We start from the raw sequence: 24,706 nt of genomic DNA, 5'->3' as shown, positions 1-24,706 counted from the left end.
GCAAAGTGAGAGTAGGATGAGGAACGGAAGTGCTGTAATATCAGCTACTTTTGTTGCAGGACACTACCTGGATCAGAAGAGACTGAAGCAAGGTCTGTACCGTCACCCGTGGGATGACATTTCCTATGTCTTACCGGAGCACATGACTATGTGAGAACCAGTAGTATTGTCTCAGTGTCCTTTGGGAGGACAAAAGCCCGCACAGAGGACAGCCGCAAATGGGACTGTGATGTATAAAGGCCATTGGTACACAGACACGGAGCTGCTGGCTCAGACTGTGCAAAGCAACTGTTCTGCCAGAATAGAAACTTACTCTAATAAAAACCAAAACTTGTGCTATTCCATATGTTACCTGCTCTATTTAATACTGTTTCTCACCCTTTCATTGTTTCTACTGTTTAATTTCGTTTCCAGAAAAGAGTTTGAGGGTCTTGGGGGGAAGTTTTCCTTGTAGGTGCAGTCTTACTGAACTGGTGGAAGCTTTGTTAGTCTGGTACCAAGCTGTAATTTTCCCGATAGAAGGGGAAGTGCCCCTCATTCCCAGAGGCCATGACCTGGGATTTTTTTGTTGTTGGTTGTTTTTTCACTTTTACTGCGTTCTCATCTTCTGTCTGATTGTATCCTGAGCAGTGGGACCACTGCTGATGTATAACCAATGTTACTCAAACTCTGGTGTAGTAATTTAAAGTGTTAAGTTGTAAGATACTGCTGTTAAAAACTGTGAAACTACGTGTATTCCCGTGTCTGTATTTATGCAAACAACTTTCCACATACTGGTAATCTAACGGTAAAGGAGAAATCACTCATGTTATACACAGCTGTGAAAATAATCTCAGTAATAACTTGAGTGTTCTACCTGTCTGTCTGTTGTAACCAAACCCAAATAAATGATACACTACTATTTTACTCTTCCATTTCTGGCTTCTAAGAGTTGGTCCTAAACAGCGTTTAATGTGACTCTAGGTGAGGTCCTCTGAGAACAGAGCAGAGGGGCAGAATCCCCTCTCTTGCCCCACTGGTCACAATGCTTTGGATGCAGCCTAGGACATGTTTGCTGGCTTACAGTGAGCTTCTCATCCGCTAGCACCCTGACATGAAATAATTAGCCACCGATAACTTTAATTAACAAAATCAATCTGTAATGTGCACTTGCAGCCTGGAAAACCAAAGGTATCCTGGGCTGCGTCCAAAGCACTGGGACCAGCAGGTGAAGGAGGGAATTCTGCCCCTCTGCTCCACTCCTGTGATACCTCACCTGGAGTCCTGGGTCCAGCTCTGGAGTCCTCAGCACAGGAAGGACATGGAGCTGTTGGAGCAGTTCCAGAGGAGGCTGTGGAGATGATCCAAGGGGTGGAGCACCTCCAATCCAAGGACAGGCAGCAGAGAGCTGGGGTTGTACAGTGTAAGAGAAGGCCCTGGGGAAACCTTAGAGCAGCTTCCACTTCTGAAAGGGGCTCCAGGAAAGCTGGGGAGGGGCTCTTGTTCAGGGAGTGCAAGGATGGGTTCAGAGGGAATGATTTTGAGCCAAGAGGGGAGATTAGGATGAGATTTTGGGGAGAAATGTTTTGCTGTGAGGGTGGGGAGGCCCTGACCCAGGGTGCCCAGAACAGTGGTGGCTGCCCCATCCCTGGAGGGGTTCAAGGCCAGGTTGGATGGGGCTTGGAGCAACCGGATCCAGTGGGAGGTGTCCCTGCCCATGACAGGGGGGGTGGAACTGGATGCGCTTCGAGCTCTTTTTCAACACAAACCATTCCATGACCAGCGGCCCCAAGACGAGCAGGAACCACCTGCCCCCTCTGTGTGTCTTGTGTCTGTTGTCCCTGTCACGCTGCCGCCCCGAGGGCACCCACCGCTCTCCCACCTCGCTACTCTCAGGGCGACCTAAGCTTTCTCCACGCCGTTTATTTCTCGGCCGCCATTTTAGCTGCGGCCGCACCCCCACCCCGCTGGGGGGCAGTAGGGCGCCATGTTGGACAACATGGCGGCGGCCGCATACCCGCCGCTAGGGGGCAAGATGGCGGCGGCCAGGTCCGTACACCTGTAGGAAACAGTAGGGCGCCATGTCCTACAATAGTTTGGGTTGGAAGGGACCTTAAAGATCATCCAGTTCCAACCCCTGCCATGGGCAGGGACACCTCCCACGGGCTCAGGCTGCCCAAGGCCCATCCAACCTGGCGTTGAACCCCTCCAGGGATGGGGCAGCCACAGCTTCCCTGGGCAACCTGGGCCAGGGCCTCACTACTCTCATGGTGAAGAAATTCCTCCGATGTCCAGCCTAAATCTGCCCCTCTCCAGTTTATACCCATTGCCCCTCGTCTTATCACCACAAGTCTTTGTGAACAGCCCCTCCCCAGCTTTCCTGGAGCCCCTGTCAGGTACTGGAAGCTGCTCTAAGGTCTCCCCAGAGCCATCTCTTCTCCAGACCAAACAACCCCAACTCTCTCAGCCTGTTCTCCTATGCGAGGTGCTCCAGCCCTCGCATCATCCTTGTATCCTCCCCTGGATCCGTTCCAACAGCTCCATCTCCTTCTCATGTGGAGGATTCCAGAACTGGACACAGGATTCCAGGTGAGGTCTCACAAGAGAGCAACAGAGGGGCAGAATCCCCTCCCTCCCTGCTGGCCACGCTTCTGTTGATGCAGTGCAGGACACGGTTGGTTTCTGGGCTGTGAGCGCACGTTGCCGGCTCATGTCGAGCTTCCCATCAACCAGCACCTCAATCCCTTCTCTCAGGGCTGCTCTCCATCACATCACCCCCCGCTAATGTCGGACAAGATGGCGGCCGCACCCCCACGCCCCTAGGGGGCAGCAGGGCGCCGTGTCACACAAAATGGCGGCGCTAGGGGGCAGCCGCGCGCGCTTCTCCCAACATGGCGGACAAGATGGCGGCGGCTGCCGCTTCCCCTCAGCCGCAGCCGGTATCGGTCCCGCCGCCCCCCGAGGCGGAGAACGGCTCCCGGGGGACCGACGGGGAGGCGGAGGCGGAGGAGTTCGGTTGCCCCGCTCACTGCACGGACCTGGCTTGGCGTCAGAACGAACAGCGTCGCCACGGGCTGTACTGCGACATCACCCTGGCGTTCGGCGGGGGGCGGCACGGGGCCACCCGCGAGGTGCGCGCCCACCGCTCCGTCCTGGCGGCCGCCACCGAGTATTTCACCCCCCTGCTTTCAGGGGGGTTCGCAGAATCGCTGTCGGGACGCGTGGAGCTGCAGAAATGGAGCTCGGAGGGAGGGCCCGACCCGGACACTGTGGAGGCCGTGGTGGGGTTCATGTACACGGGCACCATCCGCGTGAGCAACGGGAACGTGCACGAGGTGCTGGAGATGGCGGACAGGTGAGGGGGGACCCCAGAGCCACCCAGTGCCACCCCTACCACGGGCACGGACACCTCCCACTGGATCCGGTTGCTCCAAGCCCCATCCAACCTGGCCTTGAACCCCTCCAGGGATGGGGCAGCCACCACTGCTCTGGGCAACCTGGGCCAGGCTTTGCTGTTTGTAGGTTTAGGATTTATAAATCCTCATAATTTGGTCAATAGGTGCCTTGGGAAGTTGCTAATTTTCTTTGCTTTTTCTCTACCTCACCCCTCTAAAAAAGAAACAGTCCCTGCAGTTTGTTCTAACACAGTTTTCTTATCAATGTGGCTCAGTATCTAATGATCAGTTTTCCTTCTTTCTTCATCTTATTCATAAACTCCATCGGGATAATCCCATTGTCAAAGTCTTTGCAGTATCCAATGCCCATCATCAGTTTTCCTTTTTTCCTCATCTTATTCATAAACTCCATCACCTCTGCTTGCAGTCTATCTCAAATGCAAGGTCAGACAGAGAGCTGGAGCCAACTCCGAATTACAAAGAGTTCTGACTGTTGTGAAGTTCATAATAACATTAAAATTAGTCCTTGGAAAATAATAGAATGTGCATAAAATATCTGGGAAAATTTACACGTTTACATGTAAGTGGGAAATATATTCTGTAACCAGGTTTTCTCTTGCTGCACGTCTATGATGGAGATCACTCCCTGGTGTTGCCCAGGCCTGCATTAAAAGGATGCTCACTTTCTAAAACTCCAAGTCTTAGAGAGTTTCTTTGCCAGTATTTTCAATATCCACACCCCAGCCTCAGGCCCCTCTGTTTGTTCCACAGGTTCCTGCTGACCCGGCTCAAAGAGTTCTGTGGGAAGTTCCTGAAGAAGAAACTCAACCTCTCCAACTGCGTAGCCGTTCACAGCTTAGCCCACATGTATTCCCTGAACCAGCTGGCCCTCAAAGCTCAGGATATGATCAGGAGGAACTTCCACAAGGTTATCCAAGATGAGGAGTTCTACACATTGCCCTTTCACCTCATCCGAGACTGGCTCTCGGACTCAGAGATCACAGTAGACTCGGAAGAAATCCTCTTTGAGACCGTTTTGAAGTGGGTTCAGAAGAATCCTGAGGAGAGAGAAAGGTACTTTGAAGATCTCTTTAAACTGCTTAGATTGTCTCAGATGAAACCTACTTACCTTACTCGCAATGTCAAATCCGAAAGGCTGGTTGCGAGCAACGAAGCGTGTGTTAAATTAGTGTCTGAAGCCGTGGAGAGTCACGCCTTGCGCTCTGAGAACTTGCAGTCTGGTAATCTACAACATTCCACCTGTCCAGTAGGGTTGTTGCCGCGTTTTGGACAGAATATGGATGTGATTATGGTGATCGGTGGTGTGTCAGAGGGAGGAGACTACCTGAGTGAGTGCGTTGGGTATTTCATTGACGAGGATAGGTGGGTGAACTTGCCGCACATCCACAATCACCTCGACGGGCACGCAGTTGCTGTGACAGAGTCTTACGTGTATGTGGCTGGTTCCATGGAGCCGGGGTTTGCCAAGACTGTAGAAAGGTACAATCCAAACAGAAATATTTGGGAGCAAGTCTCCAATCTAATAACCAGAAAGCATTCTTTTGGCCTTACTGAAGTGAAAGGGAACCTGTACAGTATTGGTGGGCATGGCAATTTCAGTCCTGGCTTTAAAGATGTGGCCATTTATAATCCTGAACAAGACAAATGGCTTAACCTGGAGTCGGCACCAAAGATTCTTCGGGATGTCAAAGCTGTTTCTGTAGAAGATCGGTTTGTTTATGTTGCTGCACGTACCCCAGTTGACAGCGATAGCGAAGATGGACTGAGGGCGGTTATTATCAGATATGATGCTGAAACCAGGCAATGGCAAGACGTGGAGTCACTGCCCCTCATTGATAATTACTGCTCGTTTCAGATGTCAGTTGCTAACACAAACTTTTACCATACGGCATCGTGCTGCCCCAAGAGTTACCCGATAGATAACGAGGAGGCCAAGATAAAGATCTCTGGCAGGGCCTCGGATGAAATACTTGAGAGCTTACCCCCAGAGGTGCTTAGCATTGAAGGAGCAGCTATTTGTTATTATAAAGATGATGTTTTCATCATTGGGGGGTGGAAAAACAGCGATGATATTGACAAGCAATACAGGAAAGAGGCCTATCGTTACTGCGCCGAGAGAAAGCGCTGGATGCTTTTGCCTCCTATGCCTCAGCCTCGCTGCAGAGCAACGGCCTGCCACGTGAGAATTCCCTTCCGATGCTTGCAGGGAACACAAAGATACCCTATGCCACAAAATTTGATGTGGCAAAAAGATAGAATAAGGCAAATGCAGGAAAGGCAGATGCAGGAAATACACCGACACTCCCTGAGCTTACGGCGAATGCCACGCTCACAGATCGAGTGTTAGTTTCTGGAATATCACTCCTGACGAGTCTAGGAAATACTGTGCTAAACCGGTTTTGTTAGGCTTGCTATGTCTTTATAAGACATGAAGGTGTGGATCGGATTTGATGCATAAAACCAGCGTCTTCTGTGTGTCGAAAATTAAACAGTTCTGAAATTGATGGGTGGGAATTGAGAAACTGTGTGAGCCCAACACTGTTACTTAGTGGTGCCCGGGAAGAAACCATAGCCTGTAAGGGGCTCTGGAATATCTTGGGGAGCGTTAAGCCTGTTAGTTCTTTGTTCAGATCTTTGTTTTCAAGGATTACTGTAGAGTTAGCCTCTAACAGTTCTAATTTGAAAATCAGAGATCACTATCTTAATAATTTAGTGGTTATATTTGTGTGTGCTGGAAAGCACCAGTTTATTTGCACTTATCCATTGACATTCCTTTTACCCTCTCCTCCTCAGTGACTAAACTTCACGTTTATTTGGTGTTTGTGCGCTTGGTTTTCCCAAGTTGGAGGCAAGTGCAATAGTTAGAGCTATGTCTGCAGACAAAAGCACAGTCTTTCTTTATAAACTTACTTCAGGATGTTTCTATGTGTATTAAATATTTTGTACGTTCCAGAATGGCTGCAGAGTTTGTTTGTAAATGGGTGATTGAGGGAACACCAGACATTGCTCAAACCAAAAGCTTGAGGCAGTAGGGTTTTCCAGGTGTAGCTGAAGGTGCTGTGAGTTGACAGCTTTTTTAGAAGCTTGGGTCGATGATCAGCGTGATAAAAGGAGTGAGAACCTTTTATAACCCCCCCACCAACACAGACCGTTCACTTCTATCTGTGTGGATTAGTGAGAAGAGCTTGTGTCACAGGAAGAGGTTGAAACCTGAGCTGCTTGTAGATCATTTCTCAAATGTTGCGTGTGTTTTAATTCTAGTGAAAAGGTGATGAGAAGAGCCCCTGCGAGCCTGTTCCCAGACTGTCTTGGACAATCAGTGCCCTTTGCCTTCAGTACGCTTCCCCTGGAAACTTCGAGTCACTGCGCTGCGGTGCTTCTTAGTGGATTGGCACTCGCTGTTGCTCTTGGAATGAGAGAGTTGAGTTTTCATAGTCTCTAAACATTTGAGTTTCTCTACTTACAATGCAGGGACATTTAAGCTGGTTTAAGTACCTTGTGGTGTTTTGAGGTTGTTTTACATGAATCAGTGCCCTGGTTGGCGCTGGTTTCCTTACTCCACAGGAACCGGACATGGAATGTTCCCTGCAGCGTCTTGCCTCCTCTCGGTTTCCTGTCCCGCTGAACACTCCTCCTCCCTGATCTGAGCTCTAGGACAGCTGAGGTTCCCAGCAGATCCAGTGCCTCCTTCCTACCTCCCTTTCTTCCCAATCCTTCACTTCGTTTGAATGTTCCAGATTCTCGCGTGGAGCCTAACTCAGGCTGGTAGGGCTGGGAAAGGGAGGAGCAACCAGGGTGTTCCAAAGTATGTGTAAACAGGCGTTGGAGGATCTGTTACTGTCTTTGGTTCATAGGATGATATGCTGGTGGTTTTGATGTGGGCAACTTCTTTGCAAAAGAACTTCTAAACATTACAATATTCTGTTCTGTTTTGTTTTTTAATTGTTTAGCTTTCTGAGCTGATAATTCTCATTGTCCAATTCAGCAGGCATCCTAGATCATATCTGACACACTGGGTAAGTCTGGCAACCACTCAGCCTTTAAAGGTTTCTCTGATGCATACTTAAGTCCACTTTGTAGTTCACTTGCCACTTTTGATATCAATAACTTGTCTTTTTGTACTAGAATAACCTAGCCTTGTTTGAAAAAAAGGACTTGAAAATCCTAACAGCTTAGTCTCAGATGACTCATCTGTGTTGTATTTTATTTGCCTGTTGGATCCTTAGGGGAGCTTAAATTGAACAGCGCTGGCTTGATGCAGGAGAGGAGATGAGTGAGGCTGTTGGGATTGAGGGCTGATGTTCAGAAGTGGCCGTTACCGGTTCAGCTTCCGCAGGCCGGTAAGCAAGAGGCGAATCCACAGGGCTTGGCCCATCAGCTCCTACAGATTGAGCCGGAATAGTTTGAATTACTGCCCTTGCAGCAGCATTTGTGAGAGAAGTGTGAAAAAGCCTCAGCTTTACTACTAAATCCATGAATTTCATTTCGATTTGTGGGAGCTGGTTACTTTACCAGACTTTGCACAGAAGCAGCTGGGAAGGGTTCATGCCTTCCATCCCACCAGCTGCCATTGGGATTTAACACACAGCTGGAGGACAGTGGTCCGACCACAGCTCCATCAGAGCCCTCTTGTAGTCTGACAACACATAGGGACAGTTTTTAGGGAGAAATACCAAGATTCCCATTTCAGTTAAGATATGAATTAAACAGTTTAACATGTGGCAGCACGCAAAGTCAGATGCAAGAACAAGCTCCTTGCAGACTTTCTTTCTCTAAACAAAATTGATGTTGCCCTTCCCATGAGAACTTTTGGCCAACGTACAGTTTACTAAAAACATTCCACTCAAAGACAGTGTCGAAACAGCTCGGTGTCTGGACAGCCTAACTTGTGGGTGCCAGCTGTGATTCCATGGGTGATGCACTATTATCTCCGTGTGTTCTGTTTGCATGGTGAGTCTGGGCACTGTGAATAGCACCAGTTTGCTCTAACTTTTGCTATGCCAATAATGCAGAATTTTTAAGTAGTTGGGGTCTTTTTTAGCCTTGACTTTAAGTGGACCAATTGCATTGCACGTGTTTTTTAACTGACGAGTCTAACTGTCCATCATATCACATGGAGGTGTTTGGGAGAATTGTGTTATTGACTCTGGCTGTGATTTAGCCCACTAACCTGTGAATCCCAATCCAGATTCCTCATGGCCCTTGGCTGCTGTAGCCTGCTGGGTGTTTATTAAATAATCCTATAAATGAAAGCCTGGGAATTCTTTCCGTGAGTTTATAGTGGCTCAATAGGTGTCGGTAAGATCCTAGTGTGTTTTCCATATTGGAAGGCTGACTTCTGGCCTTCCTGATGTAGCAGAACATCAGGTGAAGGTTTTTCTCTCCTCCTTACGACAATCAAACCTCTGTATCCACACTGAATACCTGCCACATGGTGCATGTTTCCTGTCCCCTTCCCATTTAAATCATTAGTGAAGTCAGACTCGTCCTGCCTAGCCCTCGGCGGTCATTGTAGTCATTCCTTGGTGCCGTATGCGTCCATTATATTTTTATAACTACCTGAACACCCTGTTAGTGCACTGGGGTTGTGTGTGATGAGACTTTCTTGCACACAGTAGGATATGCTCCAGAAACGGATAAAACACACCAGCTCTTTAGCATGCGTTATGAATAACTATGCCAAACAGTCTGCTGTACTACTTTGATACAGTTTTTCTCCATGACACTTAAATGTTAAAACCTGAACTGTTGGCTCACCTTGTGCATCACGGAATGGGCTGATCTACTGAGTCACAAAGAATTGCAATTTTAGGTTATTTTTAACACAGCCCTGTTGATGTTAGAACATTCAATGGGCTTATAAAAAGCTTAAAATAAGTGGTTTATGGCTCAGATTTATTTTCACCTTACCTTGGAGGATATATCATCTCTCCAATTTGGCAGTCCTGAGCAGAAGTCTGATAACACAGATGCTCCTGAGGATCTAATCCTGTTACTAATACGAATGTAAAGTGTGGAACTAACAAGATGTTTGAAGACCACTAATAGTCAGGCGCTCCTCGCAGGTCCGTGTGACAGTGGATCATGGCAGCGGCGCTCTCCTGTCGATATTAATGTAGACTTCACTCGGGGAAGCAGCACTCCTGTACTTCCAGTCAGGTAAAGTGGTGTGTGTGTGTGTAGGCTGTTGGAATCAAATCCTACTGTCACGTTCTTTACCTTCAATACACTGTACTAAAATCTATTGTAATAAGTGAATTAATGAAAATAAACCTTTTATTTCTCTAGCACTCTCCTGTACCTTTTATTTTTCAAGTCGCTGTGGTCGATACACACATTTTGGGGTGCCGTAGGATCAAGATTTTAAATACTGATTATTCGTTTGGCCAGTATCAATTGTTTTTATTTTAGAACAGGTGGAGGCATCCACTTGCTGCTGAGAAGACTTTGTGAGTTAAATGGTGCTGATAGCGTACGTAGGCAGGCTGCTGGTTGAAGAATTGAATCTGACTTCATTTGAAAAGTCGTCCATGTGGCCATCGCGTTTGGCAGCGTAGTCCCTGACGTTTGGAAGGCCTGGCACCACGCAGCAGCTCAGCGCGCTGCGGCATATGCTCATGTCTTGGACGTAGTACCACTCGTTAGTGTTCTCGTCATAGCACTCAACATTGGAAGTTGTGGATATGCCGTTAAAGCCACCAACGGCAAACAAATAACCATCCACCACTTCAATGCCAAAGTTGCTGCGAGGATTTAGCATGGCAGAGATCGAATGCCACGTGTCACCAACGGGGTTGTAAGCTTCCGCGCTGTGCAGCCGGCCAATTCCGTCAAATCCTCCAACCTGTGAATGCCAAAGGGACAGAGGTGAAACACAACGTCCTGGAAACGTTTTGTGCTCAAGTGTGGTGGCTGCTGGTCCTGTGACTAACTGCATTAGTCATTTGCACTTTTAAGTGCAAAGTCTCTTGTAAGTACTTTAGCAAGACCCCTGGGGAGGGGCTCTTTCTCAGGGAGTGCAGGAAGAGGATGAGGGGGAACGGTTTTCAGCTGATAGAGGGGAGATTGAGATGAAATCTTAGGAAGAAATGTTTTGCTGTGAGGGTGGGGAGGCCCTGGCCCAGGTTGCCCAGAGCAGTGGTGGCTGCCCCATCCCTGGAGGGGTTCAAGGCCAGGTTGGATGGGGCTTGGAGCAACCGAATCCAGTGGGAGGTGTCCCTGCCCATGGCAGGGGGTGGAACTGGATGGGCTTTGAGGTGATTTTTTGAAGTGTGATTGCTCTTTTACCGCATAGACTTCATTTCCATATGCGATCACGCCTAATCCGCTTCTTCTGCTTCTCATGGGGGCTATAAGGGTCCATTGATTTGTAGCGGGATCGTAAACTTCAGCTGTTATCAAGCATTCCTCTCCGTTGAACCCACCACATATGTACACCTGGTCATGGGAGAGAAAACAGGGTGAGCAGGGCAGCGATACCCATGGTGGGAGAATACACTGAGGAGAAAATGAATGGCGTGGCTGGATTTTGGGGTGGGTTTGTTTTGTTTTAATGGGAATTAGCATCCTTAGTTTGGAGTAGTTATTCAGGTCACCAGGATTTAAACTTTTTGTTTCCTGAACTGCATGAAGTAGGTAGGCATGGTATTTGACTTGAGGCCACGAAAAGTACTGTCTGGCAGCAAGTGGGCAGTGGTGAGATGAGCTCTTGGAGGAGTTTTTACTGCTTCTGCCTGCAGCTCTGCCCTGCCAGTCAATTGCTGACACAGATCTGCTAGGGTGAGTCCAGAGGAGGCCAGGAGATGATGCAAGGGCTGGAGCACCTCCCTTTGTTCAGCCTGGAGAAGAGAAGGCTCCGGGGAGACCTCCAGTGGGAGGTGTCCCTGCCATGGGCTTTGAGGTCCCTTCTGACCCCGATTCCATGATTATATTATCTCTGTAGCTCCAAGATTTAATGAATAAGTTTTATGTGAACTTTTTTCCTTTATTTTAAACGATTCATTGCTTTAAAGGGAGCATTTTTTACCTTTCCTGTTCCCTGAGCTACTCTTTTCTTTTGAGATGACAAACTCGGAGCGGTAGTTGTGTTTATCAGGTATGAAGCCCAGTGAAAGGCTGACCTCTATGGAAGTCCCCACCTCAATACGTGCCATGTGAAAGGACAGAGCCTTGCTCACTATGTCATACCATGATGTTTGGTTGGTTTCTTCTCCTGCTCACTCTACTTCAACCATAACTGCTTGCCATAACATTACAGCCCGTTTACCTTTTCTTTCAGCGTGGTCGCACTACTATCGCTTCTCTGCTCGTGCATGGGAGCAATCAGTGTCCATTGGTTCGTCTCTGGCTCGTAGCGTTCCGCTGTGTTGAGGCGCGTGTATCCATCAAACCCTCCCATGGCGTAGATGAAGTCGTTGAGAACAGCCACGCTGACGTAGCAGCGCCGCGAGTGCATGGGCGCAAGCTGCTGCCATGTCTTCTGAAATGGGTTAAATCGCTTAACGTGGTTGAAATAATCCAGGCTGTCGAATCCTCCGATAACGTAGATAAAGCCTTTTAAATACGCGGTGCCGTGATAGGCAAGGGGGCTTTCTTTATCACACGTGACATTGATCCACTTGTCTGCACGACTATCGTATGTCTCAATGGCGTTGGTTGGGCTACCCCCGCTCCAGCCTCCGACAGCGAACGAGATAGCATCGGGCAGGCGAGGCCGACTGAGCTGGTTGCTGAAATTGGAATCAGAGGGGCCGTGCGAGTTGAGGTGGTAAATCTCTGTCAGCGTGTCTATGATGAGAACTCTGCAATCTTCGTTGTTCTTCACATAATCGTGCGCTTTGACGTTGTTCATGAAGTAATCTATTTGCAGCAGCGCCAATCGGACCTGAAAAATGCAAAGGGGAGTTGGAATGTGATGGCTGGACTTGATGATCTTAGGGGTCTTTTCCAACCTTAATGATTTGATGGCAAGTTAGAATCATAGAATCATACAATAGTTTGGGTTAGAAGGGACCTTAAAGATCATCCAGTTCCAACCCTCTGCCATGGGCAGGGACACCTCCCACTGGCTCAGGCTGCCCAAGGGCCATCCAACCTGGCCTTGAAGACCTCCAGGGATGGGGCAACCACAACGTCCCTGGGTAACCCATGCCAGTGTCTCACCATTTTCACAGTGAAGAAATTCCTCCTTCTGTTTAGTCTAAATCTGCTCCTCTCCAGTTTATACCCGTAAGTAGTTTTTAGCTAATCCAGAAAGGGGTGTGCGAGGGCAAATGATCTAATTTCACAGCAGCGAACCTGCCCTGCTCTGGCTCGGCTCTTTCCTGTGCTCAGCTTGAAGCTGCCACGGTGCCTTCTGCTGTTTGCACAGTACGGTTTGTCTGGGCAAACGCTCATCAGCTTTGTGGAGGTAGAGATAACAACACCCCACGTGAACTTTGGCCCTTCCTGGATGTGAGGAACAGTTAAACTTAAGCTCTAAACATGAGAAAATAAGCACTTCTGCTCTGACTCCGGGGCCATATCTTTGCCCCAGTGTAATGATAACCTAACGGTTTGAACATTGCTTCTTTGTGGGCAGCGCTGGGAGGCTGCATTTCCTCCTATCTTACACGAAGATGGGGCTTAGCTGCCCCATGCCCAGCTCTGCAGGGCCACACGCGCCACGAAAGCACCTACCTGGCTCAGCAGGACTGCGATGTGCTGTTTCCTATCCTCTGGATCGTGAGCGATCCACTTCAGTATAGCCTCAAACACGGCATTTTCTTCTTTCACATTGAGCTCATCTTTCTCAATGATGTGTATTAACTTGTCGACGGGGAGCTCTAGGAACTCTGTAGACACCTGGTACATATCCTTGAAGTGGTAGAGGATGAAGGCGTAAGCTGCTTCTCGCAGGTCGGGGCAGTGGTAATAATCCGTGAGCTTGCAGATGCCAATGCAATTTTCCAAGCATAGCTGGGACTTTAGGAACTCGCAGCACAGTCGGATGATGCCCATGACGTTGAACTGGTCTGCTGCAATTAGCAAACTTTCAACGTTGTCTTCTGTGACCGGTACTGTCCTGGTGTAGGCATACTCGATAATGAGCCTCATCATTTCAGGTGAAGTGCCGGGGATTTTATACGCTCTCTTCCCGGGATTGTTCCAGCTGCCAGTAAACAGAGCCCTGAAAAAACAAAGCAGGGCTGGGGTAAAACCAGCTTTGCTGCGTTAAACCCTGACCCTCTCATCCCCTGAGCCTTCTTGGGAGGGGATTCTCCCCTCTACTCTGCTCTCATGAGACCCCACCGGGAGTCCTGTGTCCAGTTCTGGAATCTCCAACATAAGAAGGAGATGGAACTGTTGGAATAAATCCAGAGGAGGCCACAGAGATGATCCAAGGGCTGGAGCACCTCCTGTATGAGGACAGCCTGAGAGTTGGGATTGTTCAGCCTGGAGAAGAGAAGTCTCTGGGGAGACCTTATAGTGACCTTCCACTGCTGAAAGGGGCTCCAGGAAAGCTGGGGAGGGACTTTTTACAAGTGCATGGACTGATAGGATGAGGGGGAATGGCTTTAAATTGGAAGGGGAAGATTTAGACTAAACATGAAATTCTTCATGATGAGGGTGGGGAGGCCCTGGCCCAGGTTGCCCAGAGCAGTGGTGGCTGCCCCATCCCTGGAGGGGTTCCAGGCCAGGTTGGATGGGGATTGGAGCAACCGGATCCAGTGGGAGGTGTCCCTGCCCATGGCAGGGGTGGAACTGGATGGGCTTTGAGGTCCCTTCCAACTCAAACCATTCTATGATTCTTCCCCAGGCACCAGTTTGGGCACTACCAGTAACCATTCTGGGAAGCCATGGAGTTTATTAATTAAAGTTTTACTATCTGCTTCCTTTAAAAAGGAGTCACAGCTTCTGGACTTCCCCTTCCCCTTTTGTTCCAAGCACTGACCAGAAATAGTGACTGCAGCTACAGAGGATGTTCTTGTGAGCATTGAATTTAACATCATCCACGATGATAACCACGTCGCAGAGCTTCCCTTCCAGGCGAAGCTCATTGAAGACGGTGCAAGCCATAGCGCTCATCTTCCTCTCCATGTTTGTATGTATGCAGTTATCTGGTGGGAGTCAAGCTATCGTCCTTGAAGCCCCAGGCAGCAGAGGGTCCATCCATCTGAGGTGCTGCTTTGCCCCTGCTCTCCGCACTGTGAGTGAGTCCCTGCTTCTCGGATCTCTCTGCAGCGTGTCCCGTGGTGAGATCATAGAGGCAGGGGTGATACGGGTCCAGCTGCCAGCCCTTCCATAGACAACGGGGTCCTCCTGGCCCCCTCCCTCCTTGGCTGCCCTCAGCCTTTGTTTTCTCGCAGCCCCGGTTACGCAGGGTCCTGCTGATGGCTGCTCTGAGCAGAACCAGCCTCGTGATTCCTCTGCAATTCTTTAATATCATTTAGTGTCACTGTAAAGCTCCCCCCGATGAAGGCACTGACTGCCCTCGTCCCAGCCCACAATGGGGGAAACTGGGACACTCATGTCCACCATGAAGCCATGAATAAATACTCTGTCACCGCTGTAGCTGCTGCTCATTTAGAGGAGTGGAAGGTGATGCCCAGGACTGAGGAGGGGAGAGCTGGGGGACAGGGAGCCGTGTCCTCACTCCTAACCAGTGGCCAACTGCTTTTCATAGAATGGTTTGGGTTGGAAGCGACCTCAAAGCCCATCCAGTTCAACCCCCTGCTATGGGCAGGGATACCTCCCACCGGATCCGGTTGCTCCAAGCCCCATCCAACCTGGCCTTGAACCCCTCCAGGGATGGGGCAGCCACCACTGCTCTGGACAACCTGGGCCAGGGTCTCCTCACCTGCACTGTGAAGAATTTCTTCCTAATGTCTAATCTAAGTCTTCCCTGGGCTTCCCCCAGCATCCCCTGGTCCCTTCTGGACACTGCTGAGTGTCCCCTACAGCTCTGGGCATCCCTCAGCATCCCCAAGCCCTGCTCTGACCCAGGGCTGACCCACTCCGGTCCTGGGCACCTCTGGCCCCCCCAGCACTCCTCAGCCCGGGTACCCTGGGTACCCCCCGGCCCTGAACACCTCCCAGCATCCCCCAGCCCTGCTCTGGCCATCCCTGGGCATCCCCCGGCCCCAGGTACCCCTCAGCATCCCTTGTCCTGCTCTGGCCCTGGGCACCCCAGCATTCTCCAGGCGCCCCCTTTCCCGGGTTCCGGGTACCCCCCAGCATTCCCTGGTCTCACTTCAGCTCTGGGCACCCCCAGAATCTCCTGGGCATCCCTGGTCCCGGGTACCCCCAGCATCCCCCAGTCCAGGCATCCCCAGGTACCCCCGGACCTGGGTACCCTCAGCATCCCTGGGTACCCCCAGCAACCCTAGGCACCCCTTGGTCCCGGGTACCCCCCAATATCCCCTGATCCCGCTCCAGCTCTGGGCACTCCCAGCATCTCCCGGGCATTCGCGGTCCCGGGTACCCTCAGCATCCCCCAGTCCAGGCATCACTGGGTGCCCCCCGGATCCGGGTACCCCCAGCATCCCCGGGCACCCCCAGTATCCCCCAGTCCAGGCATTCCCAGGCACCCCCCGGCCCCTCAGCGTCCCTGGGTACCCACAGCAACCCCAGGCACCCCTCGGTCCCGGGTACCCCCCAGCATCCCCTGGTCCCTCTCCAGCTCTGGGCACCCCCAGCATCCCCGGGTACCGCAGCATCCCTCAGTCCAGGCATCCTCAGGTACCCTCAGGTCTCGGGCACCCCCAGAACCCCCGTTCCTCGCACCCTCGGTCTCTGACACCCCCCCCCCCCACCCCCAGCCCACCCGGCTCCGCCTCCGTGGCTGCTCCTCCCCGCGGCTGCGCGTCCCGGCGGGGCTCAGCCCTGCGCGGTGAACCGGAGCGCGATGGTGAGCGGAGGCTGCGGGACCGGGGGGCTGCGGGGCGGCTTCGTGAGAGCCCGGGGAGGGGAGGGATGGGGTAAGGATGGAGCCGGGCAGCGGGGGCTGGGGGGGAGCAAAGGATGGGGTAAGGATGTAGGCAAGGGAGTGGGGGGTGTGGGGGGCACGGGTGGGGGGCAAAGGATGGGGTAAGGATGGAGACAGGGGAGTGGGGTCTGTGGGGGGCATGGATGGGGGGCAAAAGATGGAGTAAAGATGGAGGCGGGGAGTGGGGGGTGTGGGGGGCACGGGTGGGGGGCAAAGGATGGGGTAAGGCTGGTCCTGAGGGAGCAGGGTCCGTGAGGGACATTTGGGGGGCAAAGGATGCAGTAAGGATGGAGGCAGGGGAGCAGGGTCCGTGGGGGGCATGGATGGGGGGCAAAGGATGGGGTAAGGATGTAGGCAGGGGAGTGAGGGGTGTGGGGGACATTTGGGGGGCAAAGGATGGGGTAAGGATGGAGGCAGGGGAGTGGGGTCTGTGGGGGGTATGGTTGGGGGTCAAAGGATGGGGTAAAGCTGGTCCCGAGGGAGCAGGGGCTGTGGGGAGCACAGGTGGGAGGTATTGGGGGGCAAAAGTTGGAATAAGGCTGGTCCTGAAGGAGCAGGGTGGGTGGGAAGCATGGATGGGGGATAAAGGATGGAATAAGGCTGGTCCTGAGGGAGTGGGGTCAGTGGGGAGCACAGATGGGGGAGTATTGGGAAGCAAAAGTTGGAGTAAGGCTGGTCCTGAAGGAGCAGGGTCCGTGGGGTACATTTAGGGGGTAAAGGCTGGGGTGAGGATGGAGGCAGGGGAGTGGGGGCTGTGGGGAGCATGGATGAGGGGCAAAGGATGGTGTAAAGCTGGTGCCGAGGGAGCAGGGGCTGTGGGGAGCACAGCTGGGAGGTACTGGGGGGACAAAGGTTGGGGTAAACCTGTCCCCAAGGGAGCAGGGTGGGATGCATGGATGGGGAATAAAGGATGGGGTAAGGCTGGTCCTCAGGGAGTGGGGTCAGTGGGGAGCACAGATGGGGGAGTATCAGGAGGCAAAAGGTGGAGTAAGGCTGGTCCTGAGGGAGCAGGGTCCGTGGGGAGCATGGTTAGGGGGTGTTTGGGGGGCAAAGGCTGGGGTAAACCTGTCGGTGGGGAGCAGGGGCTGTGGGGAGCACAGATGCCTTGGGACCTGCATGGGATCCTGAGAGCATCGCTGAACCGATGTCTCTGCCCACAGGTGCCCGAGCTGGAGAAAGCCACAGTCCGCATCCAGCAGCCGGAACGAGTGATGGGGATAATCCAGGCCATTAAGGAGCAGGGGATGAACAAGCTGCAGGTACTGCTTGGCTCTGGCTGCGGTGGGGTGGCTCAGCCGAGGGCAGGTGATGCATCACCCTCACACTTGGTCCTTGTCTTCAGCCGGTCTCGCTTCCGTGGCGTGGCTGCTCCCAATCCATGGGCAAGGAAGCATCTTGTACACATTTTGCAGGTGGACAGGGAGAAGCCCCAGATGAGAGGGAGGCTGGGGCTATTTATCCCGTCAAGGTCTAGGCTGGTGGCTGTCCTGGATGGGCCTTTTCCTTCCCTGTTGTGCAACCTATAAACACGAGCCAACCCCCAAGGACATCCCCTCCACCCACGGCAGTAATTCAGCAGGATTAAGCTGTTTGGTGCTGATAAGAGTGCTGGGGTGGTGCTTGCTGTCTCAGATGAGGACATGTGGTTCGTGGCTGGCAGGAGGATCAGTATTCATTGCTGCTGCGCCCCACTGCGAGTCTGCAGCCTTGAGTGAGAGGTGCCAGCGCTGGGTTTGCATCCTTGCAGGCAGCAGCAGCCTTGTCCGGCTATAGCAGGGGCAGAGCGAATCACAGAACCTTAGAATGAGTTGGGTTGGAAGGGACCTTAAAGCCCATCCACTTTCAACCCTCTGTCACGAGCAGGGACACCTCCCACTGGATCCCATTACTCTGAGCCCCATCCAACCTGGCCTTGAACACCTCCAGGGATGGGGCAGCTACGACTTCTCTGGGCAAAACAACTTCTCCGTGCGCTGGGTCACACACAGATTTGGTTTTTCCTCACCTTCCAGGTCATTTCTGACTTTGACATGACGCTGAGCAGGTTCGGGTGCAACGGCAGACGCTGCCCCACTTCGCACAGTGAGTTGAAGCTGTCTTTTTTTCCTGTTGCTGATTCGCTTTGCTTTCTATATTTGTGTTCTCAGTTTCCTTGGTCCTGTTACCCTTCTCCCTTCTTTTCCAAGCCTGACCGCTCCCTCTTATTTGCTTCCAGTGCAGCTTTGGGCTTTGGCTGCTTGCAGCAGCGTCTGCTTGCCCCGAGCAGACCCCAACCACCGCGGGAGCTCTCTCCCGGTCTTGCTGCTTCTCCTTCCAACATTTGGATCCTCCACTTCACTAGCGTTGTCGCTGCTCTTTCCCAGTGGAGCAATGCCTTGCGATCAGCGCGTGCTGCAGGTTCCCAGCGGGAACCGCTGCGTTGAGCCCCCGTGTGAGCCTCTGCGTGGGCCGATGTGCCACACGCAGCTCGTTTATGGGACGAGCTGGCGCTGGAGACGGGGGTAGCTGCCTTTTTAAGAGCTTTTTTATGGTTCTGGGCTACAACGTGAGCATTTTATTGTCTTTACAGATATCCTCAATGGCAGTCATGTTGTCGGTGAGGACTGCAGGAAGAAGGTAGGTGCTGTTGTGCTTCTTGACTCTGGTTTTGGTCCCTGTCGCCCAGCATCAGGACGCTGTGCGGGCTCGCGTGACGCCTCTCCAAGCCTTGCTGCCAGGACGGAGTGGAGCGAGTGTGGAGAGTGGAGCCGATTTAATTAGCATGCTCAGCCGTGGGCATTTTCAGTCTGATGCAAAGAGAAAGGAGGGATGTGCTCAGCTGTATGTGCAGTGCTTGAAGGAAGGTGAGAGCCAACCAGGCTACCAGAGGTCAACACCTCCTTCCAGCTTTGCTCGGGGTGTGGTTGCTCAGCGGAATGGTTTTGGTTTTGCTTTTCCTTCAGGGTGGGGTGCTTTGGGGCAATATAGAAAGGCTTATTTTGTTGCTTACGGTCTCTTTAGATGAGCTGCTCACTCTGTTCTTTTCCCATCTCTACAACGCTCCAGTTGATGGATCTGCTGCACTATTACTATCCCATTGAAATTGATCCCAACCGGACCCTGGAAGAGAAACGGCCCCACATGGTGGAGTGGTGAGTGCTTGGATGAGATGAGCTTGACCTTGTCCTGGCACCTTCTTGCTCCTGAGGACTACAGGCCACAAAGCTTGAACATCTGGCCCAGGTTGCCCAGGGAAGTTGTGGCTGCCCCATCACTGGAGGTGTTCCAGGCCAGGTTGGATGGGCCTTGGGCAGCCTGAGCCAGTGGGAGATGTTCCTGCCCGTGGCAAGGGGTTGGAACTGGATGATCTTTAAGGTCTCTTCCAACTCGAACTAGTCTATGATTCTATGATCTCAACTGGAGCCCCACATTCGGTTCTGGAGTCCTCAGCACAGGAAGGACATGGATCTGTTGGACCAAGTCCAGAGGCCACAGAGATGATCCAAGAGCTGGAGCACCAAGAGTACAAGCACAGGCTGAGAGAGTTGGGGTTGTTCAGCCTGGAGAAGTGAAGGCTCCAAGGTGACCTTAGAGCGGCTTCCAGTACTGAAAGGGGCTCCAGGAAAGCTGGGGAGTGGCTCTTGATCAGAGTGGGCTTTGAGGTCTCTCTTCCAACCCAAACCATTCCATGATTCTATGATCTCTTGGCTTGGCAGCGATACTGGGAAGTCTTAGCTGGTTTTCTGATGGCCTTAAGCTCCCTCACTGCTTTTTTCGTAGGTGGACCAGGGCCCACGAGCTGCTGTCGCAGCAGAAGATCCAGAAGGGTGACATCGCCCAGATCGTCAGAGAATCAGGCGTGATGCTGAGGTGCAGGCCTGGGGTTGGGCTGTGCAGCCCTTTCTCTCCTCCACCGTGCGAGGTCTCCCTGCTTTCACCCTGGTCTGCAGGCCATCCCCGCGGTGTGGCAGATGCAAATCTCCCTTCCTGGGGCTGAACTCTAATCAGGAAAGAACCAAAGTCAGCGCTGCAGCCTGGGCTCGCTACCCAGCTGCTGGCTGGCTCCTTCCTGCTCAGAAGCCACTTTCATCTCCTCTGAGTCCTGCCTAGGAGTAGCCAAGGGCGTGGATGATGGGCAGAGCTCCGTTTGCAGTGCAGGGTAGGGGGCAGCTTGCAGTTCCCATCTTCCATGGGTGATATTTTCCCTATGTACTATAACTGCCGGGTCTTATTCAGCCTCATATTTCACCCACAGCCCAAAAATGTTGTGCTGAAAGTTGCTCTTAAAGCTGGCCTTGGCAGTGATTGTCCTAAAAGTGGCTCGGAGAGCCTTTGTTTGAATGGGCTGCCGGTCTCAGAGAGGAGATGGTACCATATTTGAAGGTTTTCATGAGCCCAAGTTCCCCTTCTGCAGGGAAATTGTGTCCTGGCAGGCTAAAACCATGACACATGGGTCTGCTCACCCTCACAACCAGCCTGACCTGATGTGCATCTCTTAAAATACAGTTTCTGGGTGGGTTGGCGCTACTCGTTCTCCTTGTGTTCAGGAGATATTGGGTTGTGTGTCCAGCGCAGGTCCCCAGAGGCTGCGCACGCCTTGCATGCGCGGTGAATGCCGCAGAAATGCCGGCGGTGCCGCACAAAGCTCGTGCTTTTTGCAAAGCTCATGAGTGTTTTTCTGTTTGGGAAGTCCTGGGCAGAAATAAGAGCCTCACAGCTGGGTTGAGAGCTTTCCCAGCCCTGAGTACACCAACTCTGTGTAACAGATACTTCTGCTCTAGGGATGGATTCAATGAGTTATTTGATCAGCTGCATAAGTACGATGTCCCCCTGTTCATCTTCTCGGCTGGCATCGGTGACATCCTTGAAGAGATTATCCGTCAGGCCAATGTCTTCTACTCGAACGTCAACGTAGTGTCCAACTACATGGACTTCGATGATAATGTGAGTTTCTGTGTTGCGTACGTGTGGTGAGCTCGCAGAGAGGAGAGTGGTTCGACCGCAGTTGAGGGCTGCGATAGATTTAACAGAGACAGCGCTAGGTTGGACACTGCCTGTTAGCAAGGGAGGGATTCTGCTGCATTACTCTACCCTGGTGAGACCTCACCTGGAGCCCTATGTCCAGTTTTGGACCTCTCAGCATAAGAAGGACATGGATCTGTTGGAGCGAGGCCAGAGTAGGCCACGGAGATGATCCAAGGGCTGGAGCACCTCCCATCCAAGGACAGGCTGAGAGAGTTGGGGTTGTTCAGCCTGGAGAAGAGAAGGCTCCAGGGAGACCTTAGAGCAGCTTCCAGCACTGAAAGAGGCTCCAGGAAAGCTGGGGAGGGGCTCTGGATCAGGGAGTGCAGGGACAGGACGAGGGGAATGATTTTCAGTTGAAAGAGGGGAGATTGGATGAGATCTTAGGGAGAAATGTTTTGCTGTGAGGGTGGGGAGGCCCTGGCCCAGGTTGCCCAGAGCAGTGGTGGCTGCCCCATCCCTGGAGGGGTTCAAGGCCAGGTTGGATGGGGCTTGGAGCAACCGGATCCAGTGGGAGGTGTCCCTGCCCATGGCAGGGAAACAGATGATCTTTAAGGTCCTTCTGACCCAAACCATTCTCATGTTCTATGATTGGATCCGTTTGGCTGGAGGTGACCAAGGGAAAGCTCTTGAAGCTGGTCATGGCCTCTCACCCCATTTGCTCTCCCTTCAAGGACGGGACATCCTCCTGTTTGTCCATTCCAGAGAGGGTACTAAGCTTTTAGCACAGTGGTGGAATTGCTGCAGTTTCACCTTCTCTGTCCTGTTTGCACAGGGAATCCTCACGCGTTTCAAGCCACCCCTCATCTATACATACAACAAGAACAGCAGCGTTCTGCAGGGGACGGATTATTTCCAGCAGCTCAGCAGGAGGACGAGCATCATCTTGCTGGGGGACTCCATGGGGGATCTGACCATGGCAGACGGTGTTCCCAGGGTGGAGAACATTCTCAAGATTGGCTTTCTCAACGACAAGGTGGGTGTGAGAAGCAGTCTTGCTTCCCCCCAGCCTTCCCTAGGTATGAAGCCTGGTGAGGAGGAGAGGGCAGGCGGCTGCCTGAGTGATTCAGGGGCTGCAAGAGACTTGCGTGACCTCCCATGGGGTGTGTGGAGGGAGGTGGGGGTGTCCGCTGAGCTCCTGGTGCACCTGGGGCATTGTCAGATTGGTTTTTGACCAACCACAATGCCACCTCTTGGTGGCATCAAAAGATGTGAGGGCTGTGGGTGCAGCATTTTCCTTCTCAGCTCCCGGTGTTTATATTCCTCTCCTCTCTACCCCATCTTGGTGGCCGCGCTGCAGGTGGAAGAGTGGAGGGGGAAGTATTTGGACGCTTACGACATCGTGTTGGAGAGTGACGAGACGCTGGATGTGGTCAATGGGATTCTCCGGTACATTCTTAGTGAGACATGAGCTGGAAAAGAAGCATCCTGGCGCTGGCCTCTCAGCAAGACACCTGGGCAGTGAATGTCCTTCCTTTGACAAAGCTGGAGTAGATCTGGTACCTGCTGGGCTCCATCCTGATGCTGGGCAGGCTCCCTGCTCCGGCTCTCATGTGTTGTGCCCATCCCGACCTCACTAACCGTGTCGGTCAGCCCTGGAACAGGAGGGGTGAGATGGAGGAAGCTTCTCCTCTCCCTTTGCCCCACCTGTGTCTGGCTCTGCCGCTTCTCCCTCAGACTTCACCCCCTTCAGACATCTTCCTCGCCACCGCCTGAGGCCACAACAAACCATTTTGTGCTTCGGTTAGAGATGTTCTACTTGTTTCAGCAGCCAAGCGTGGAAATGGAGATTGGTTGCCATGGCTTGAGGACAGACCTATTTTAGATGGAAGCCGTTTAGTTTTACTCTGTTCCTGTCTAAGAAAACAGGTTTCTCTCTTGTCCTGTTTTCCGTGGGCTCCGGAGTGCTGGGGCTGAGTTGGTGTGGTCTTGCCAGGCTCAGCACCACCCAAAATGCCCCATGGAAACCCTGCAGGTTATTTGCCCCACACTTCAGCTCTGCTCTCCCTCTTGCTGCATCACAGCTCCTGCTGTTAAAACCCAAAGCTTTTCCAGTCCTCCCTGCAGGGCCTGGAGTTTGTCTGATGCTGCCGCACGGTGCAAGAAGTAAATTCATCTGCTGTGGGTTCAGGCTGAGGGGTTTGAGGGGCAGCAGCAGCCTGGGTGCTCGGAGCAGTGTGTTGCAGCCCATCCAACAGCAGCGTTTTGGGTTTTATAGACTCTTTTAGCTACCTATGTTCCTGTCCTAAACATCTGGGGTGATCCTGAGCTCTCAGAGCAGCAGTAAAAAACCAAAATCCTTCTTTATTTCTGTGTAAGCTCAGTGTAAAGTGTTAAACTGTGACTGCCGTGAGCCAGGATGGGGCAAGGAGACCTTGCTCTGAGGAGACCTTACAGCGACCTTACAGTACCTGAAGGGGCTACAAGAAAGCTGGAGAGGGACTGTTCACAAAGGCTTGTGGGGATAGGATGAGGTGCAATAAATAATGGGATTTAGACTGGACATAAGGAGGAATTTCTTCACAGTGAGAGTGGTGAGCCCCTGGAACAGGTTGCCCAGGGAAGTTGTGGCTGTCCCATCCCTGGAGGGGTTCAAGGCCAGGTTGGATGGGCTTTGGGCATCTGAGCCAGTGGGAGGTGTCCCTGCCCATGGCAGGGGGTGGAACTGGATCATCTTTAAGGTCCCTTCCAACCCAAATTATTCTGTGATTCTAAACTCAGACCCTTATGTGGGAAAGTGCTTTCACCTCTTGTCCTGCTGCCTGGTCTGATCATAGAATCGTAGAATCCCTAGGTTGGAAAAGACCTTTTAGATCATCAGGTCCAGCCATACCTGTCCACTACTATGTGATATCCCAAAGCACTTCACCTGCCCACCTTTTAAACCCATCCAGGGATGGGGACGCCACCACTCCACCATTTCCTGGCTGGAGGATCCCAAGAGCTGAAGTGCAGCCCGTCCTTGCTGGAGGATCCCAAGAGCTGAAGCACAACCCATCTTGGCTGGAGCATCCCAAGAGCTGAAGTAGAGCCCATCCTGGCTGGAGGATCCCAAGAGCTGAAGCCCAGCCCATCCTGGCTGGAGGATCCCAAGAGCTGAAGCACAACCTGTCCTGGCTGGAGGATCCCAAGAGCTGAAGCACAGCCCATCCTGGCTGGAGGATCCCAAGAGCTGAAGCACAGCCCATCCTGGCTGGAGGATCCCAAGAGCTGAAGCACAGCCCATCCTGGCTGGAGGATCCCAAGAGCTGAAGCACAACCTGTCCTGGCTGGAGGATCCCAAGAGCTGAAGCACAGCCCATCCTGGCTGGAGGATCCCAAGAGCTGAAGCACAACCTGTCCT

General features: G+C 52.3%; 4 protein-coding genes across 7 annotated transcripts in view; 3 read left to right on the top strand and 1 right to left on the bottom strand.

Annotated features, from left to right (window-relative positions):
* Window positions 1–914, top strand: part of ACLY (ATP citrate lyase) — a 29,886-nt gene extending 28,972 nt beyond the window's left edge. For all 3 annotated transcript variants that reach the window (XM_054088416.1, XM_009555483.2, XM_054088415.1), the window contains one exon: window positions 60–914. In XM_054088416.1, coding sequence (XP_053944391.1) covers window positions 60–154 — 95 coding nt within the window. In that variant the 3' untranslated portion in view covers window positions 155–914. The remainder of the gene's footprint in view (window positions 1–59) is intronic.
* A 1,951-nt stretch (window positions 915–2,865) lies between these two features.
* Window positions 2,866–9,642, top strand: KLHL11 (kelch like family member 11). Its single transcript, XM_009555484.2, has 2 exons — window positions 2,866–3,334; window positions 4,146–9,642. Exons 1-2 carry the CDS (start codon window positions 2,871–2,873, stop codon window positions 5,740–5,742), a joined length of 2,061 nt encoding a protein of 686 aa, XP_009553779.2. The 5' UTR covers window positions 2,866–2,870; the 3' UTR covers window positions 5,743–9,642.
* Window positions 9,643–9,696: 54 nt separating this feature from the next.
* KLHL10 (kelch like family member 10) lies at window positions 9,697–16,135 on the bottom strand. Of its 2 annotated transcripts, none has more exons than XM_054088406.1 (5): window positions 16,086–16,135; window positions 13,074–13,563; window positions 11,662–12,279; window positions 10,683–10,832; window positions 9,697–10,239 (listed from the first exon to the last, which is right to left on the bottom strand). In XM_054088406.1, the coding sequence occupies exons 1-5, from the start codon at window positions 16,091–16,093 to the stop codon at window positions 9,850–9,852; spliced, it is 1,656 nt and encodes a 551-aa protein (XP_053944381.1). In that variant the 5' UTR covers window positions 16,094–16,135; the 3' UTR covers window positions 9,697–9,849. The 2 variants fall into 2 exon arrangements, with proteins under 2 accessions (XP_053944381.1, XP_009553780.2); XM_009555485.2 differs by lacking the exon at window positions 16,086–16,135 and adding an exon at window positions 14,329–14,582.
* A 65-nt stretch (window positions 16,136–16,200) lies between these two features.
* NT5C3B (5'-nucleotidase, cytosolic IIIB) lies at window positions 16,201–24,645 on the top strand. The gene is made up of 9 exons (XM_054088407.1): window positions 16,201–16,284; window positions 17,523–17,621; window positions 18,375–18,444; window positions 18,932–18,978; window positions 19,408–19,493; window positions 20,122–20,211; window positions 21,123–21,285; window positions 22,139–22,339; window positions 22,664–24,645. The coding sequence occupies exons 1-9, from the start codon at window positions 16,282–16,284 to the stop codon at window positions 22,772–22,774; spliced, it is 870 nt and encodes a 289-aa protein (XP_053944382.1). The 5' UTR covers window positions 16,201–16,281; the 3' UTR covers window positions 22,775–24,645.
* The last annotated feature ends 61 nt before the right edge of the window (window positions 24,646–24,706 follow it).

The sequence above is a fragment of the Cuculus canorus genome, chromosome 25 (genome assembly GCF_017976375.1).
Source record: "Cuculus canorus isolate bCucCan1 chromosome 25, bCucCan1.pri, whole genome shotgun sequence".
Lineage (NCBI taxonomy): Eukaryota > Metazoa > Chordata > Aves > Cuculiformes > Cuculidae > Cuculus > Cuculus canorus.
The sequence above is the reverse complement of the archived record's forward strand: the minus strand, read 5'-3'. Positions and strand labels throughout refer to the sequence as shown.